The sequence below is a fragment of the Coloeus monedula genome (genome assembly GCF_965178545.1).
Source record: "Coloeus monedula genome assembly, chromosome: 11".
NCBI classification, from domain to species: domain Eukaryota; kingdom Metazoa; phylum Chordata; class Aves; order Passeriformes; family Corvidae; genus Coloeus; species Coloeus monedula.
In genome coordinates, this window is record NC_138791.1 from 17278936 (window position 1) to 17296742 (window position 17807).

Sequence of the window (17807 nt, forward strand, 5' to 3'; positions counted from 1 at the left end):
AGGTTTCTTGGGCACATAGCCTTTAACTGCAACTCCTCACCTTACCTCTGGTAAACAACAGATGCACTTCTTAAATTAACAGGTCTGGACCTTCATTAACACACTCGTTTATGTACAGCCTCCACCATCCTGGCTCTGCTGCAGTCAGTACAGGATGGTGCAAGGTGATGGGACCGGTACAAGGTGTCCAACAGCTCCACAGCACCCCCAGACCTCCCAGTTCAAGCCCAAGCTGGAGCAATCTCTGCCCACTGCAAAGCACTGATGAATACTGCACCATTCTGCTTCTCCAAACCTACCCACACGGGGAAGATTCCCAAGCATGCAGGTTTCAGGATGCCCACTGTTCATCAGGTTATACAGTTAGTAGCCACTGGAAGTGACCAGTCATCCTCCTGCTTTGTTTGGGTGCTTTTCTGAAGAAATTGATCAAGTTTCTCCCACATAAGATGCAGTGGAACGAGATGGAAAGTGGGTACTGTCCCTGACATTTCTAAGCACAGCAGATGTACTTAACTGGCTCCCGCTATTTATTTATTTACCTGTGTAGAGGAAAACTGCTTGTTACTGAAGAAAACCCAAATGCTGGTAAGATGATGAGAGGTTTGCATGCTGGTTGATGGTCTCACTTTCCCTTATCCTGAATGAATACAAGTATCTATAACAAAATATTTCCCTTAGGGTTCTGATGACTGAGGTATGTTTATTGCATTGAGTGAATTTATATATATAATCAGTACAATAAACATTATTAAATTGTCTGAGTAAAATCAAAGCATGAAACACACAGTCAGTGCTGAATTCTAATGATGCTGAATGCCCGTGATTGCATGGGGAAAGGATCTTAACAAGCCTTGATTTGAGCTTTGGCATCCGCCTCACAAATCACACGAAATGTTCTCTCTTTAATAGTGCTGAATATTGATAAATGTCTCTGCACGGCACAACAGGGAAGTTGGTCTCTATTGGCAATCTTTACCAAAGTGTGTTTTTTCCTTCTCTACACTCAAGGGTTTACCCTGAATGATTTAATTATAATTTTCCTTGTGTAAGACAAATTAAAGAGGAGAGTAGGAGTGTCATGCCAAAGCAGATTATTTATCTCCTTAACAGATTGCTGTGCACCAAACCCCAGAGCTGCTGCTGCTGCTACTTACAGAAACTGGGCGAAATGTGGGACAAAAGCATAGATGTAATATACATTTAAAGCCCAAATGAATGAAAGCATTAACCCATTATTTATAGCTGGAATTGTTTCATTCCCAGGGAAGCCTTACACATGGAGCATGCAGAAACCAAGCACAGCACCATGAGGCCCAGGAGGGAGGGTGCCTCCTGCTTTTGAATGTATTTTTGCTTTTTGAACGTCCTGGGTGACTCTGGCCATCCACCTGCCGTTTGCTTCTTTTGCTGTCAGAATTTTGCTATCACTGGGCCCCAAGCACAGCAGCCCCTCAGTGGGCAGTGTCACCAGAGCTGTGTCCCCGCAGCCTGTGCAGAACCCCAGCCTGGGCTGGCGGCACGGCGACGCGTGGGCACGCCAGGCAGCCAATGACTACTGCTCCTGCTATTTTAAACCCCTTGTTTATAACCAGAATGTGTTTTTATCCAAGATACAGAGCAGATCTGCTGCTTGCCCGCTGATTCTAACACAGGTGCCTCCTGTCTCGCAGGTCTGGAGCAGCCTTGCAACCTGAGCTGTGGGATCAGGAACCCCCTAAAACACAGCCTGAACTATCCCAATGACATGTGCCAGAGTTGACAGTGATGATAGTAACTCCCACATAACCAACTTGCCTCCTGCAGCCCACTCCTTCTCAAAAGCCCAAGCGAAAGGGGTTGAAAACAGCTTTACAGCACACCCTAAAAGTTAATGTTACCTGTATATGATTATTTATGGCTGCTGGGCAGTCGCTATGATGTGGCTGTGCTTAACTGTTAGGACACTTACAGATTTTACTATGTGTTTTTATTGTTGGTTAAATCTAAATAAATAGCTCTTGGTTGTATCAGACCAGAGCCAACAGCCAGTTGCACAGAAGGTGCAGGAATGAGGGGGAAAGCCACGAGTCAAAAACCTGCTCTGGCCAGCCCAGGCTGTGACTTCTGTGACAGAAGGTAAAAGGGCTGATACCTCCCTGGTGAGCCCTTCCCACAGCCCCATCTGACCGGAGCCTGGGCTAGGGACTGCCTCCAAAAGTCTCCTTTGATTTGTTGTGCTGAACCAGACGGACACAAGAACACTCGTGGATTTCACTCTTAAGTCCAGCAAACTCATGGTCCCACCAGACCCATGATTTTTCTCTAGTCTTAACCTTTGCAATCAAAAAATTACTAAACTCCTGCTTGTGCCTGTGCTCTCTCTTTTGCAAGCCCACTAAAATTTCACCTTCTGTGAGCTGTCAAACATACATGTGATGGCAGAGCACAGCAACTCTTCCCTCTCCACTCTCTCCCCGCCCTGAACTCCCCGCCTGTAGATAAATACCCTTTCAGAAAGGAAACCAGTGCACAATATCTCACCAAGAGGAGTTTCTGTGTCACATGAAATCCAGGCAGGCACCACGGTGCCTGATGAAAATGCAACAAAACCCTTAAGTGCATCAGGAGGCATTCTCCTGCCTGTAGTCTCCTGCTCTACTTATGGATAAACATGTAATTCAATCACTGCAGCAAATGGATGGTGTAAACCCTCCATGTACCAAAGAGAGGCAGGACAAAGCAAAGTCTGTGGCTCTCTTATTTGTATTCCTAAATATACCTATTTTGTATTTTGATATTTCAGAGAACTCAACAGATATGCAAGAGAAGTATAAGGCAAGCTTAATAACACAGCTATCGACTACTCCAGCACTGAGCATTTAATCTTCTAAACTAAGACAATCTCAAACAATACCATGGCATGTTTATGCCTTCCTAATAAATCTGGAACTTCACTAACAAAAGCATGTGTATCACCTTGTCTGTAGATCCCAGCTGCCTCCAGGCCACAATTACAGGACTCAGACACATGGACTTCCAGGTCTGCTCAACAGTATACACAGAAAATTCTTACTTCAGAACAGATTCCTGTGTTTCTACTGGCTTTCAAACTGAACTGAATCTGTTTCCTGGTTTAGATTGCCATTAGCACACAGCACGTGCCTCTATTCAGTGAAAGAAGATCCATCTCACTGCATGGGTTTTTACTTTATATACTCAGTAAGAAAAACATAGATAAAATATGTACTGGAAAGCCATAAACCCATCTTGTTCAGTTCTACATGCAGCAAAAAGGGAATTAATGTTTAATAAACATCAAATTGTTTTTAGTATCCCATGTAAGTCTTCAGGAAAAGCACATCCTTGGCATGCATTATAAACATATTCACTGATGTTCCCCCACACATCCTTGCAATGGGTATATAAAGGATGCCTTACACACACAGCACTTCTTCCAACAGTGGGTGTGCTCTCCTTTAAAATCTATCTATTCCCAGCAGCACTATTTTCTTAATATCAGAAAGATATAAGAGGTATTTATATAGCTTCCCTATCAATCTACTTTCAGACCACTAGAAATACAAACTCTACGGCTTAAAAATTCCATTATCCTCTTTCTAATGAATGAAAGGAGGATGGAAAGACAAAGCCATCAGTTTCCATAAAATCCAGCTTTCACTAGTGTCTGCTATACCATTTCTAGATGGGCAAAAGGACTCTCCTGAATGCAAAGGAGCACTGCCCTCCCCACTGCGCCCACTCCTCGAGAACCTTCCTCCTCCTCCTCCTCCTCCACCTCCAGCAGTGATGCCGAGGCTGCAGCCGGTGCTGGCACCCACGGCCCCGGTCCCTGGGCCTGTCTATCTCCCCAGAAGCAAAAGTTACATTGTTAGACACGCCTCAGTGAAATCTGGGGGTGTAAAGAAACAAACCTGCAATAAAGCATCCTCTGGAATAAAGCAGAGCCTGCGCCGAGAAGCACGTCAACAGACAACCCCTGATTTAAGCCATTTCTTTTAACAATGCAAGCTGAGCAAGTATAAATTAACTCACATTTTTAAAAGCCAAACAACACCAGTTAGCTAATTTTATCAGCACTTTAAAAAAAAAAAAAAGCAACTTTGTTTTAGAGAAACCTGGTGAACTCAAGCCTACCCTGTCTTGTGAAAGCAGGTAATACAGAGTAAAAAAAGGCAAACATCTTAGATGAGATGGGGCACTGCACTTTGGTAGAAAAATGGGGACTGTACTGACCAACAGATTTTCTTGCTCACCTCCAGCCTGTAAACCCAAAGCAAACGAGTACCACCAGCCGTGATGCAAAACTCAAAACACCCCCAGCTTCTTCACACTTCCCAATACGCTTATCCAATGCACTTCCAATTAGCTAATTGTGCCCACAGTGATCCAATTAACAAGCCATAAAGATCTGAACAAAAGGAGCATATTCTGCCCAGTGGAGACTCTATTCAACCACGCCAACATCAGACAGAGCAAGATGTGGAGGACAAAACTGAGGCCAAGGTGCTTGGCCACCGCTCCCAAGCGTTTCGCCATCACTCCGGGACGCTGCTCCGAGATGCTCAGGGTAGAAAACCCACAGGCACCTACCTCTCCCGTTTAGGAGTGTGGACTGATAGCTGTCCATTAGTTGAGGCGTGTGGGTTGATGATTAAGGAGGTCTTGGAGGGTGCGGAGGAGGAGACGCAGGTGGTGGACAGGTCCAGGCTGCTGTGGTTGTTGCTGGCTGCCTCCTCCGCTGTGTGCGAGCTTGTCACTTCCTTCCAGAGCTGCTGCAGTTCTGTTGGAATCATGCCTGAAACAAACAAATTGGATAATTAAATCAATTAACAGCTAATTCGGCCGTCTTCAAACAGTAATTAAATCAAAGAGTCAGTAAACAAAGCCTAGTGTTAGTTTTGCCTGTGTGTGTTTTTGCGTATGTATTTTTTTTTTTTTTTTAATAACTAAATGCTAATAGTGCACTGCACGACTCTGCTACGCTCTGGTGTGACACCTGCAATACTGAGGGAATGCAAAATCCGGGCTGCAGGGCAGGGGGATCCACACAACACCACACCCACACCAATGATGATGTTAAATATTATGATTTTTTGTAATTTTTAGACCAAAGGCCGATTTTCAGAGTCCTTACTTGAGCAAAAATAGCCCCCATGCCCACAGCAAGGGCTACTCTACGTTCAGCTAAGAAATTCAATTTCTTCCTTTTTCTAGTTTTTTTTGCCTTTTTTTTTTTTTTAAGGAAAGTGACTACTTTCTAACCTGTTATTAAAAACAAGGAAGGTCTTAGGAAAAAAAATACTCAGCTTTATTATTATGACAACATGAACCACAACATGACTAATTTTGTGCTTAAGTTTTAAATGATGACAAATAGCTTTGTTATTAAATACAGTTTTTATTAATCACTTTTAGACGTAAATTATGAATTCATATTGTCTTCCTGAAATGCTTTTCAAATTTTAACAGTCAAATTGATTATACTATGATTATTTCATTAACACACCTATCTTTCTCATTAATTTTGGTTTCTCGAACTGCTCACTTAATTGATGGATGTGTCTACCGAAAAACTGTGTAACTTTCTATACAAGTAACACTATTATTACTGTCATTTCTTAGATTGATGCTAATGAGCCATTCAAAAGTAAAATGAAAACAGAAAATAAGCTTCAAGAAAAAATAATAATAAAAATTTGTATTTTTTAAAATGTGCCCAAGTGGACACTAGGGCTAGGAGACAATATTCAGTAACTGATGCAAGTGAAAACTGCAAACTCCAATGGGCCAAATGGAAGGTGAACCATGTGCTCATGCTGAGATCATGCTTTTGGATAAAGCTGATGTTTGTGACATGATCAAACAAGTCAAGTTGCTCTCTCTGCAGACTATTTTAGTGCTCTTTCAGAGAAGGCCATGGGAAAAAATTAGCAGTAGAGACACGTCACTCAAACATTCAGGGAAAAATTAATAATAATAATAATAATAATAATAATAATAATAATAGTCAGTGTCTGTGTGTTTTTAAAGAGGTTTCTCATCACTGTGCTTCCAGCTCATCGTTTGGGTGACTGTTCATTGTTTCACCATGTTGCAGCTCTGGAGCTATCCTAAGGAAACCTGCCATTTTCTGAGTGTACAGCAGCAGCTCACACAGGCATGTGCCTCACCCAACCTAAGGTATTGAAATAAAAAAAAAGGCAGTATGCATTATATTCATTTGAAACACATAATAAAAAATGCCAAGGTCTAAATTTAATTTATTTTTGTCATTTAGAATACAATGGATAGATAATCATCTCAACGTGATCAGCCAAACATCTTTACTTTGCTAAACTGTTAAAGATTTTAATTATGCTAGCTTTGGAGAGCACTGGTCTAATGAGGCGATAGACTCCAGAGAATCTAAGTGGTTAAGAACTGTGAAATGAGTCTGATAGGATTTTTTTATATTCACCGTGGATCGTTTGCATATCAAAGAGGAGTAAATTATTGCACGACAGACCAATAACCTTCCCCGCCTTTCCCAGAGTAGCATTAACAAAAACAGTTGGTCTCCGGTAACGGTTCACTACAAAAAAAATGCTGAAATCCTTAAGTATCTGCAATTAATATATGTTATGGAAGAGGCTTCAATTTATACATTAAGTGATCAGATATTCTTAGGACACATCCGTTTCTCTAAAGCCACGTCATTTTCCTTTCATCAGCCCCAAATGCCAATTATATTTTGATGGATTTTGTCCCAAATGAGCATTTAGTTATTAGACATATTCAATTATTACTTGTCCCCTGGAATTAAACCTCTGAGCAAATTAAACAAAGAAAAAGGTCAGTACACAAGCCTGTGTCCTGTTTTGCTGTGTGGGGGCTATTATTTTCAAACACCTTGCAAAGTGACAGTGTGGGATGTATTTTTAGCTAACATGCTTGACAGGACTGTCTGCACACTAACAATTACCTGTGAGCAGGGCTGACCCTTACACACTGTTTACTCAGTTGAAACAATAGTGAATAGACTTGTCTGTTGATGATAACATATTGATATGAGACCGTATGAGCCGACACCTATTTTTATTTTCCAGAATAAGCAAATAGGGAAAGAATAACTGGCCTTTTTTCTTTTTTTTTTTTAATCTGGATTTCTGCAGGTTTTTAATTAGACACACACTACCATCCACCCTCCTCTCCCTGTTCTAGTCCTTCCTCTCCTCCCAGTCACTTCTGGATCTACTACTGCTTTATCCCAAGGAAAAGCCTGGAAGTGTTACAGCCACTAAAACAGACATACACGGTAAATTTATGCCTTGAAAAGTCAAAGTGTTTGGTCTAACTTCCTATACAAGTGTAACTTCCATTAGTACTAACAGCAACTATACCACAGATGGAAAGAAAAATAAAATATACCCAGTTGTGAGGGGGAAATGCTGGAGATAATACGGATTTTAGGCTGGGTGACATTAATTTAAAGAGGTAACTGTGATGTCATACATGTCTGCACACAACCCCTTGCCAAAATACTGATTACATCATCTGATTAATAAAATGAAATTAGAAAGAGCCTCTCTCCTCCTGCCCTAAATTTAGTTCCTTTAGAATAATTCTGGAGAGAATTCCTGACTAGCCTGTCAAACTGGGCAGCTGAAAGGTATGCTCATCACTCATCCAGCAAAATGGTTAAATAAAATAATAGAACAAATGGCAAAAGCAAGTCAAATAGATCCACGACCACTCGCAATAAATTATGTAATTTACCATTTAACAGTCTCATTTTAACAGCGAGAGCTAAATTTCAAGTCAGCTTCCCAGAACTGCGCTGCAATTATCATTGCTGCAACTTCCTATGGACCAGGAACAGGATTCAGACCTGAAACTGCCAAATCTACGGGAGCCATCAGGCACCCGGATGTCTCAGTCCTATTATTTTCACTCGCTGGTGATTTGAAGTGTGATTTGCAGTTTCATTTTGAAGATACTAAAGATCTCACGCTCGCAGCTCAGAACACTGCTGAAATGGGGTTTATTTTAAAATTGCTGCTATGTACAGATGTAAAATCTAGATTATAGAAATGTCTAAATACTAAGCAGCAAACATTACACAAATATAACATTAAAGGATGTGCTATTTTGTTTAAGACAATAGGAGAGCACTAAAAACTAAAATGAAACTAAAATACAGATTTAAACAATATATTAGCTCTGAAAACATAACAAAAATATCATTTATGAAGTAGCATTCTCTCCTTGGAAACATTTATTACTATTACAGATACTTAAGAATAAAAGCAAAATGCTTTTAACCGAATTCACAGCTACATTTACTAGAGGGATGATTTTATTTCTTTTATACACACATTTACAGTATTTGTCTCAGTCTTGCAAACTGTTCTGAAAACAAAAGGGCACGAGAGCTGTAATTTTTTTTTAAATAAGAAGTGTCCATTACCAATTATTTTAAACCATAGCCTTGGCTCTTCACCGCATTTTTCAGGACAACTAGTCCTCTTTATTATGAAAGAAAATGTAGACACAGGTTTAAAAAATGTATGTTGTGGGGACAGTTGACAGATTACTGCTCATGGAACTCAATTTCCCAACCCCAGGTATCACCGGCTCAAAGACAAACAGAGTTGCTCAACCTCTTTGTGTCCTTGTACCTCCATACCCAGGTGACCATGTTCAAGCAAGCAGAAAGTTGATTTAAACCTCATAATGACATCAGTTTTAAGCCATCGTCTCTCTGATAAAAAGGAATAAAATATCGTGCTGGAGTGCAACCTGCCTCAGGTCTCAAGTCCCTCTTTCCTGCCGGCTCCCGCCGGCCCCAACGCTCGCAGCTCATTTCCCTCGCACAACCAGCCCTCTCTGCTTATGTTTGTGTCTTCTCTGGTGTGCAAGTCAGCACCCCTTAGGTTTTAAATATGCTCCCGGGCGAGGACTAATAGTTACACCTCCCTGCTAACCATATCAATCAATGCCACGATGGCTGAATTACCTACTGGTGTCTCCGATGTGTTACTGCACAGATTACACTTCATGCATCACCACATTCATTTCTTTCACATTACACATGAGCGTGTCTTGTCACTGCCCAATTGCCCTCCTTTGGACAGCTTAACTGATGGACTATGCAATGAACCTTACTGAGCCAACTTAATAGTACAGGAGCTGTGGGAAAAATTAGAAAGGTTGAAGCTTGAGTCCAGTGGGTGTGTGGAAACAGCCTGGGATGCTTCCAACAATAAATCTGAAGCGCAATTAATGCACGTGACAACATTTTGCAAGCTTAAATGGCATTTCATCTACGTGCCCTCTTCTCCCGGACTTGTTTCATGCCTTCTCCCCATCATTCTGCAGCGATGGTGACTGACCAGGTACTGCCCAAGGCCTGATCCTGCAGCTCCCAGCTGGGCACCACGTTCCCATGGATCAGCCCCCAGCTCCTGCACAGCCCTGCTCTACAACAGACATCCGGCTTTGGGATGCTGGGAAGTTAAACTGAGACCTGGGGAGTCAGGGGTCAGGCCCCCAAAAGCTCGGCCTCACAAGACAGGAGTTAAGTGCTCAAATACCTTCCTGGGTCTGGAAAAATAAGCCTAAATAAAGCATGTCAGCCACACAGCAAAGCAGGCTCCACTCCCCAGTTTGGCCTCTGTTTATCCCTATAAGTTAATATTCACCAGCCACCTCACTCTCCTGTTTTGCAGCTATGTACACAGAAAAAAAAAGGAGGGTAAAGAACAGAAGCAGTTTCATCTCGTCCCGTCCATTTAAGTGAACAGAGCTCAATGTAAATTCATGGTATGATTTAGAAACTAGGAACAGCTCTAAGGCTGCTTTCAAGATCCCAAATCATTCAACCTGGGCTGACTCAAGCTATAAAGGTGAATATTCAAATTTATTATGGGGCAAGGGAAGGAGAAGGCAGGATTATTCAGAAATACCAGCATCGTGGTTGATGCCACGGCATGCCTGAGCCATGCCAACTCCAAAGAGTCTGTTTTAACCACAGCAGCCAGAGCTCAGGCAAGTCTGTTGAAATGTCCCACGGCTTGCAGACAAACCCAGTTTAAAAAGTAAAATAATAAATTTAAGCCAAAAAAGATAAGAGAGAATAAAAACCCTAGGTTATAATCACTGTCAAAAGCATTGTGGATTTAAGTAGTGCTTTCAGTGTATCAATGCCTTAAAAAAATAAAATAAATTGGGATTTCAGTAAAGCAGTAACTTCTTGCAGAGTGCAGGACTAAATAAAGATGTAGGAGGATCTAACTGTCAATAACACCATTAGAATTAAGTGGAGTTAATCCCAATTTGCCTCAGTGTGGAGGGAGGAACAGAAGCAACAAGGCAGTGACATGAAGGCCGTGTGAGCAGCCATGGAGAGCAGCTGTGTCCCCTCTCCCTGGCAGCCACAGCCAAGGGCACTCAGAGCTCCACAGCCCGTGGGTCAGAGCTGCTCTGTGCCAGCTCATCACCAGGCTGGGACCAGGAAGGCCCAAACTACACATCTGGGGAAGGAAAAGCTGCTCTCACACACCCTTAGCCATGAAGCCAGCACCAGGAATTTATAAAGACTCCTCCTGTGAAGGATTCCAAGCCCAGATGAGTACAACCAGCAGCTCTGAGTCTGCCAGACTGGCTACAGCTGTGCAAACTGCATGTGAACTCCAAGCCCTCTACACCCCGCCAGTCAGAGCAGCCCAGGATTGCAGCACCGCCCTTCTCAAAATCTATCTTTATAATGCCCACCCCGCCCGTCAGCATCTTTCTGTGCTTATTATGTTATGAGCCTGTGAGCTCTTGCTCTCTCTCTCTCTCCCCCCACGTGGCAACTCTGTGTGAGTGTGCACACGTGCTCTGGCACCCAAACCCCTCACCTACCTTGTGCAAGGGGTTGCAAAGGCAGAGTAGGCTGCCCGGGCTGGATCGTCAGCAGCCCCTGACGCTGCAGAGACAGGAGGTGCTGCTGCTGCAACTGCTGCATCTGTAAGAGCTGCTGCTGAAAGGCCAACTGCTGCGTGGCCACTTGCTGCTGCTGGGGCTGGAAAAGAAAAAAAAAAAAAGAAAAAAAAAAAAAGCACACTTGTTAATGCAAGAGCAAAGCAGAGGATTTACAGGACTCCTTGTCTCAACTTGCTTCAACTTCTGACAGCAGTCACTGGGTATCAAGGCCGAGCCAGCGAGCCCACCATCCCTGGAAATGACCCCGAGGTATGTTTAGGTGCTGGAGCTAACACAGGGCTGCAGATTCCCATCTCCAGTGGCTAACTTTCATCCAACCTAAATCCCTGCTGCCATCCCAATTCCAAATGCATACAGCATTTCTTGCTCCACGTGTTCATGTTTTACCCCACAAGTGGCTGTGTTTCAGTGGTAGGTAAAGCAAATGCTGCTGAAAATCCTGGGTCATTCTTCCAAGGCAAAGAACATGAGACTCACACCCCAAGATCACATCACACTTAGAGATAACAAGAAACCCTGTACTGTGCTCTATTTGCTCATTCAAGGGCTGTCTCAACTATTGAGGCAATTCGACTAGCTTAATTTATGGTATTTTATACTTACTCTCTCTTCTTCATCCATCAAGCCCCACAATACTTTCTGTTACGCTGGAATTATTCTGTGCTGTATTTAAGGCTGCTACTTCTGCACTTTGAAATTTTTAATTATTCTCACTAGAAAGAAGATGGAGTTGCTTTACTCCACAGGGATGTGAACCTTGAACCTTCGAGGTGTAAAAGAACATGTTGCTTTTCTCACTACTGTACCCGGAGAAGCTTTTAACTACTCTGTTTATCACTTCTGACATAAATAAATGAGAAAAAATCAGACCTTTGAAGAAGAAAAACTTCATCTAATATTGTTAATTAGCCATGACAAACGATGAAATAACATTGTAAATCTTTCATAGAAACAGCCACTAGATTTTAATTACACACATTCATAATTTAGCAAACAACATCTTACTTGAATGTGAGTGTTTAATATGTACAGTACTCGAGGCTTCAGAGTCCTTAATTTTGTTCAGTTAAGGAAGCCTCTAGGTTTTGCTTCCATGCTCATCTTGTATTTTATTTGCTTTGTTCTTTAAAAACCATGAAAGGCTTTGCATTTTGATAAATATCTTTTTATTTATTGTACAATGACAGGAGGAAAACTTTTGTTGTGTAAAACATCAATACATCATGCCAGTGTTAACAGTTCCTTGTGCTAGCCAAAAAAAATTAATGTAGATTTCCTTAGTAATTATCTGAGTGATAGAAAGATAATACAGTGCAGTAGTACAATAAATAGAAGGAAATTATCTAATATCCCTAATCTGCTAGGAATCATATCAAGGTGGAGGTCTTACACACATTATGGCTAACAATTATGGAAAGAAAATTAACTCTTACCAAACTGCACACTTTCACAAACAAACCCCAGCCAGATCCTGAGCTTTCTTATGCCCTTCCTCGACACCAAGCCAGAGGATCACTGGCCCCATTCCCTACTGGTGTTGCACATGGAAAAAGTCTCACCAGAGCTGCTGCAGCAGGACTGACAGACACCGTCAGTTTGACCCCCACCTTCTCATACCAGTATGCCCCATCAATCCTAATACTGCAACCAGCTTTATACCCACAACTCCGAGTCAGTCATTCTATTCATCTTATTTATAAGCTCAATTTATCTTATTTCCAAAGAAAATGTAGGACTTCAGGAACACATTTAAACAAATAGGTGTTTGGATATTCTGGAACTCTGAGAGTTTACATTTCTTTGCAACAGCTTGCTCAGACACATCCATTTGTTGCAACTATTTGCAACAGCACCATATGCATGCAGGCCCCAGTAACAGTTGTATTAAGAGCTAAAGTAATGTTTGCCTCCATAAATACAAATTTAAAATATATCTATACTTAATATATAGATATTAAGATATGTGTATTATTAGTACTAGGTGTAGTAAGCTGTGTTTTACCTGTCATTTGAGTGCAAAGTTAGCACATGGGGTTTTTTAAAAAATCCCTTTATATCAATTGACTGATGCCCATTTGGTTGTCTTCTCAGCTATCCTAAGAAAAGCTCTTGAACACACTCTACTTTGGAAAGCCAGGATATAAAAGTATACAAGGCCCATTGTCCAAGAAAGAATTTAAAAGCAAGACACGTTGCCAAACTGCGCTCCCCACCCAGTTACCAAACACAGGATACAAGGCAGTTTGTTTACTTCTCACAATTGAATGCATACAAAAAAGGTCTCGGTGCAGTCCTGTTGTCAGGTCAGTAGTCAGTGTTAAAATGCTGAAATATCCTGATAAAACTTGCATTTTTGATCCCCTCCCTAAAGCTTCTGTCAAAGGTCTGTTTTCCTTTCTTAGGTTACTCCCTACTGCCTAACATAAACTGTCACAGTGCCAGAGGACAAACGGCCCTGCTCGGGAAACAGCGCGCTCCGTCCAGCGCCGCGGCTCCGCGCAGGACCCTGCACACCCCCCCTGGCTCTGGGGAGCCCCGGCTTTTCCAGGGGAGAGCAGTCAGAGGGAACAGGCTGAGATCCCCCCCAGCACCTCTGCCCCTTGCTGTGGGGCACTGCTCATCCTCTGCTACGCCACACAACCCTCAAGTAAAACCCCCAGGAACCTCACTGGGATCCGTCTGTTGCTCTGCTCGGGGGTCAGATCCCTTTCACCAGCAGGGCTGGGGAGGTTGGTTTGTTGTGTTTTCCTTCTTTCACGACAGTACAATAGGACAAGGCACTCACCAAATGACTTGGGGGATGCCGTACATGAATACACTTGTTCCATCTGTCAAGGTACACGCTCAGCCCTCGTTAGCACGGCAGCCGCTGGCCCCCACCACGGCACTGCCTGTCAGTTTTCAGTGCCAGAGGGAGGGGAAGAAATAAAATAATACAAGACCACCTTTTCCATGCTAATTTAGCAAGAATAACCTCCTTAAGCTGGGCTGAACAAACCTGTGGGGTGAAATGTATTGTTGAAATGGACCTCCACTAAAACCATCAGCAAAAATACTCCCCCCCCAAATCCCCAGAATAAGCTGAAGAGACTTCGGTCCTTGTTCTCTTTCCAGCTATAGTGTTAAAATGCTCTTCTTGAAACAGGAAGGAGTCCTTTCTTATTGTTGCTTTCGCTACTGTAATATCAGAAGTGTGACCACAGTAAATCAGTGTGTTAGATATTGAAATGCCATCACATTGTCTAACTTCCCTTCTTGTCTTTTTTAACACAAGGTATTTTTTTCTTTAAGCTCCAAGCCCTCATCTTTGTGTCTGAGATGCTCTCCTGTCTGACAACAGCAATTTAGAAGAGTTAACTTTTATCGTTCATTCTGCTGTGTAACTTTCCCCTTCAAATTTCTTTATCTGCCCTCTGAGCTCATCTGAACTTTCATGTTCTCCCAGCATGCAGGCTTGCATTCAAAACTATGTCTAATAGACCAAATAAGAGGTTAATAAGAAGTGGCAACAGAAAGAAAAAATACAATCCCTGGTAACTGATAAGAATGACAGTGGCAGCCCTTTATTGTTTGTCTTCAAATATAGAGTTAAAGATCTTTAAAAAACTAAATTTTGACGCCTTTGAAAAGAAAGAAGCACAAAATAACAACAGGGGGTTATTGCCTGCCAGCCACAGGGGAGAAGCTCCATAATTCTTATTCTCCCTTTTGAAGGCTGTTAGAAATCTGATTCAAAAAAGCAACAGCAGAAGGAGAAAGCCTCTTGAGGCTATCGCCATTTCCTGTGATCATGCATAATGCGTTTCAAAAGTGGGTTTTTACCAATTCTGTTGATCAATTGCACCTCCTTCATATTCCCTCTTTTTTCTGCTGTGTTTACATCTGATGTGACTCAATGACAAGCGCTGTCTGAGACTGTGAAACAGACCTGTCATGTTGATTTATGGGCGCATCAAACCACGACTTGTCCAAACTGAAGCTCGCAGTTCATTAATTAGAGAGTTGTGACTTTGAAGTCAGCTTTCAGACTGTGGTTTTTAACATTTGGCTTAATTTATATGCTCTTGAATGTGGATCTCTAAGGAAAAAACTGAAATTCCCTTCTTGTCTTTGAACTTCTTTTGACCGCACAATAATCATTTCTTTGTCCAGAGTGATGCCTGCATCCCAGAGTCATTAACGCGCATTGAACTGCCACTGATGAGTAAGCCCTACTGAATTAGAAAAACAGCCAGCAAAACAAAGCTGAGAGCATTCTGCACAGTGATATCTCACAATTACATGCCTTCCCTCCCTGTGCCATTTCCATTTTAATTACTGTTAGTCCTTTAGATTTACATTTTAGACACTTTTTAATCTGTTCCCTTTTTATTATAGTGGCGCCCGTAAGCGCGCTATGGTTAAGGTTGTGTCAGCGTTTCCATTATAAACCCCCCTGTTTTCAGGGGTTTATAACTCAGCTGGAAAAATTCACTCTGGGTTGAAACTTGGCACAGGTGGCACGATTTGCTGAAATTTCAAGGGGGCTGAGGAGCAGAAATGGGTGCATGCCTCGAGCAACACCCCCTGTCAGGTGACACAGGCGCTGCCACTATCACCGGACATCACCCAGTGTCTCACGCCAAGAGGCAGCTTTCTAGGGTCTACCTAAGCCAGCACTGATGTCAGATTAAACAGGAAAGTCTCAAACTCCTCGAGGAGTGGACTCAGCACCTTGAAAAAAATTGCAGAAAAATTATACTTAAGCACACCAAAACCAACAAAGGATGTGACAGGTATTTTGGAAGGGAAGCGTACCTAAAGGACAGGCAGAAACTACCCTGGCCTGTACCCTCCAGTTATGGACCATGGTAGCATCAGAGCAAGGCCTCCGGCCATTTCTTCTCCTTGTCACACTGACACTGCTCCAGCGTGGTCCCTCCTGCTCAGCCCATGCTGTGAGCAATGTGCAACCAGAATCTCTCTGGCTGGAAAGCGCAAGCCCAAACTCAACACCTCTCGGCATTTTGCCTCGTTTACAGAGGACAGCAATGATCTGGGCCTGCAGCTTTGCCCCCTCCCCTCTCCACCATAACTAACGCCCCAAAGCACTCTCCCAAGATACAAGTCTAGATGCCTGCTCCAGGACTCATACCCAACAGCAAGGCCTGGTCCCCTGCTATAAAATATGTGGCAGCGAGCAAATGGAAAGCACAGGAAAACACAGGCGAAAACAGGACAATAACTCTAAATCTGAAAGCTGAGGCCCGATAGAGTCAGTTCAGTTGTGTAATCATTTATAAGATGAATGACAGTTTAATAGCCACTAGACAGTCCCCGGGGATCTGTGGTTTGAAAGTAAAATGGGTATTGTCTGTACCTCTTTAGGCTGTTTTCCAGCATGTTGTTGCTGTAAAAGTTGAAGCTGCAACTGTTCCTGTTGTTTCTTATAAAACTCTTGAAGCTGCTGCTACAAAGAAAAGGAAAGATGGTAAGTAACAAAGTGGAGAGCCAATTCAGTGTCCCTTTTGGTGTAACACACAAACTGTGATTTGAAAAATAGCATCCTTTTATCTGTAATGGTCTGACCTTTAGTTTGAAACTCAACAATAAATTCAGTGCACACTGACTATTCTTGGCATTATCGTTTGAAAAGTAATCTCCAAAATGAACTGATGAAAAACATACCATTTTCTACACAAACTAATTAAAATAAGGCAAGGAATGACCTTTGATTGGAACAACAAAGCCGAAATGCCCTTGCTGAGAGAGCCTGGCGAATCTCTGTTGTGAAACACACATGCTTTCTAAATGATAGGGTTTGACTGTATTAAGTGTTGTTCAATACATGCATAGACATCCTGGGAAATACTCTCCTCCTCCCGCTCCCCAGATGTGCTCTGCGCAGGCAGCGCTCCGGCACGGGCAGGAGGGAGCCTGGGAGCCAGGAAGGAGCAGGCAGGGTTGGGCTGGGTGGATGCTGACACCCACCCGGGGTCCGTGAGACCCCGCTATGTCAAACCCTGTGATAACAGAACCTCAGGGCTTGTTGGTGGCCAGCTTCCAGCTGAGAAAGGACCATGGGCTGCGAGAAGCACTGACACACAGCCCAGCGTATGCTGGCTGAAATCAAACAGGCTTGCAAACCTCTCCACTTCTATTTCCACCGTTTCCACAGCCCTTTACGGTTCCAGATGGAAATAATGAGGTCTAAATTGGGAAGTGTGGCCCTTCTACCTTGTTTATTCCAATTAGTCAGGGCACACCAAGCCTGCAGGGGGATACAGGCAAAAGCAACAGGGACATTCTGCCGAAGTCCTGACACTTAAATATGCATCTGTATTATTTAGCTGATCTTGGAAACACTCCTAGCACTGCTCCCTGGATTTGTTTCCAGTAGCTATTTCTAGTATTAAAAACAAAAGAGCAGTCAGTTCAGCTCACAGCATGGCTGCTCCAAGGTTCAGACCTGAGATGTGGGCAGCTTCTTTCCCTAAGAGTGTTCCAGGAGGTGAAGCCTCCAGCATCCATAGGGGCCACCCGAGCAGCTGTTAAGGAAACAATTACCTGTTGAAGCATGAGTGCCTGCTGCTGTTGGAGCAGGACTTGGAGCTGCTGGGGAGTTAGCACTTGTTGCTGGAGAATCTGCTGCATTTGCTGGGGAGTGATCACTTGAGGTGTCATCATAGCCACCGACACTGGAACCTGAAGGCCAAGAGGAGAGAAAGAGGGTCAGAGCACATCACCACAGAGCACATCCCCATGCCAGGGGAGCCCATGCCTGGCATCGAGGGGGCCAAAGGTTAGAGTCCTTACAGCCCACCCTGGCCGGTACAGAGGTACTACTGACCACACCTTCC

General features: G+C 43.1%; 1 protein-coding gene across 5 annotated transcripts in view; it reads right to left on the reverse strand.

The window, feature by feature from the left end:
* Positions 1-17807, reverse strand: part of FOXP1 (forkhead box P1) — a 381899-nt gene that overhangs the window by 57286 nt on the left and 306806 nt on the right. For all 5 annotated transcript variants that reach the window (XM_082288840.1, XM_082288838.1, XM_082288839.1 and 2 more), the window contains 4 exons: positions 17515-17652; positions 16328-16417; positions 10888-11047; positions 4594-4798 (listed from right to left, as the gene is read on the reverse strand). In XM_082288840.1, coding sequence (XP_082144966.1) covers positions 4594-4798; positions 10888-11047; positions 16328-16417; positions 17515-17652 — 593 coding nt within the window. The remainder of the gene's footprint in view (positions 1-4593; positions 4799-10887; positions 11048-16327; positions 16418-17514; positions 17653-17807) is intronic.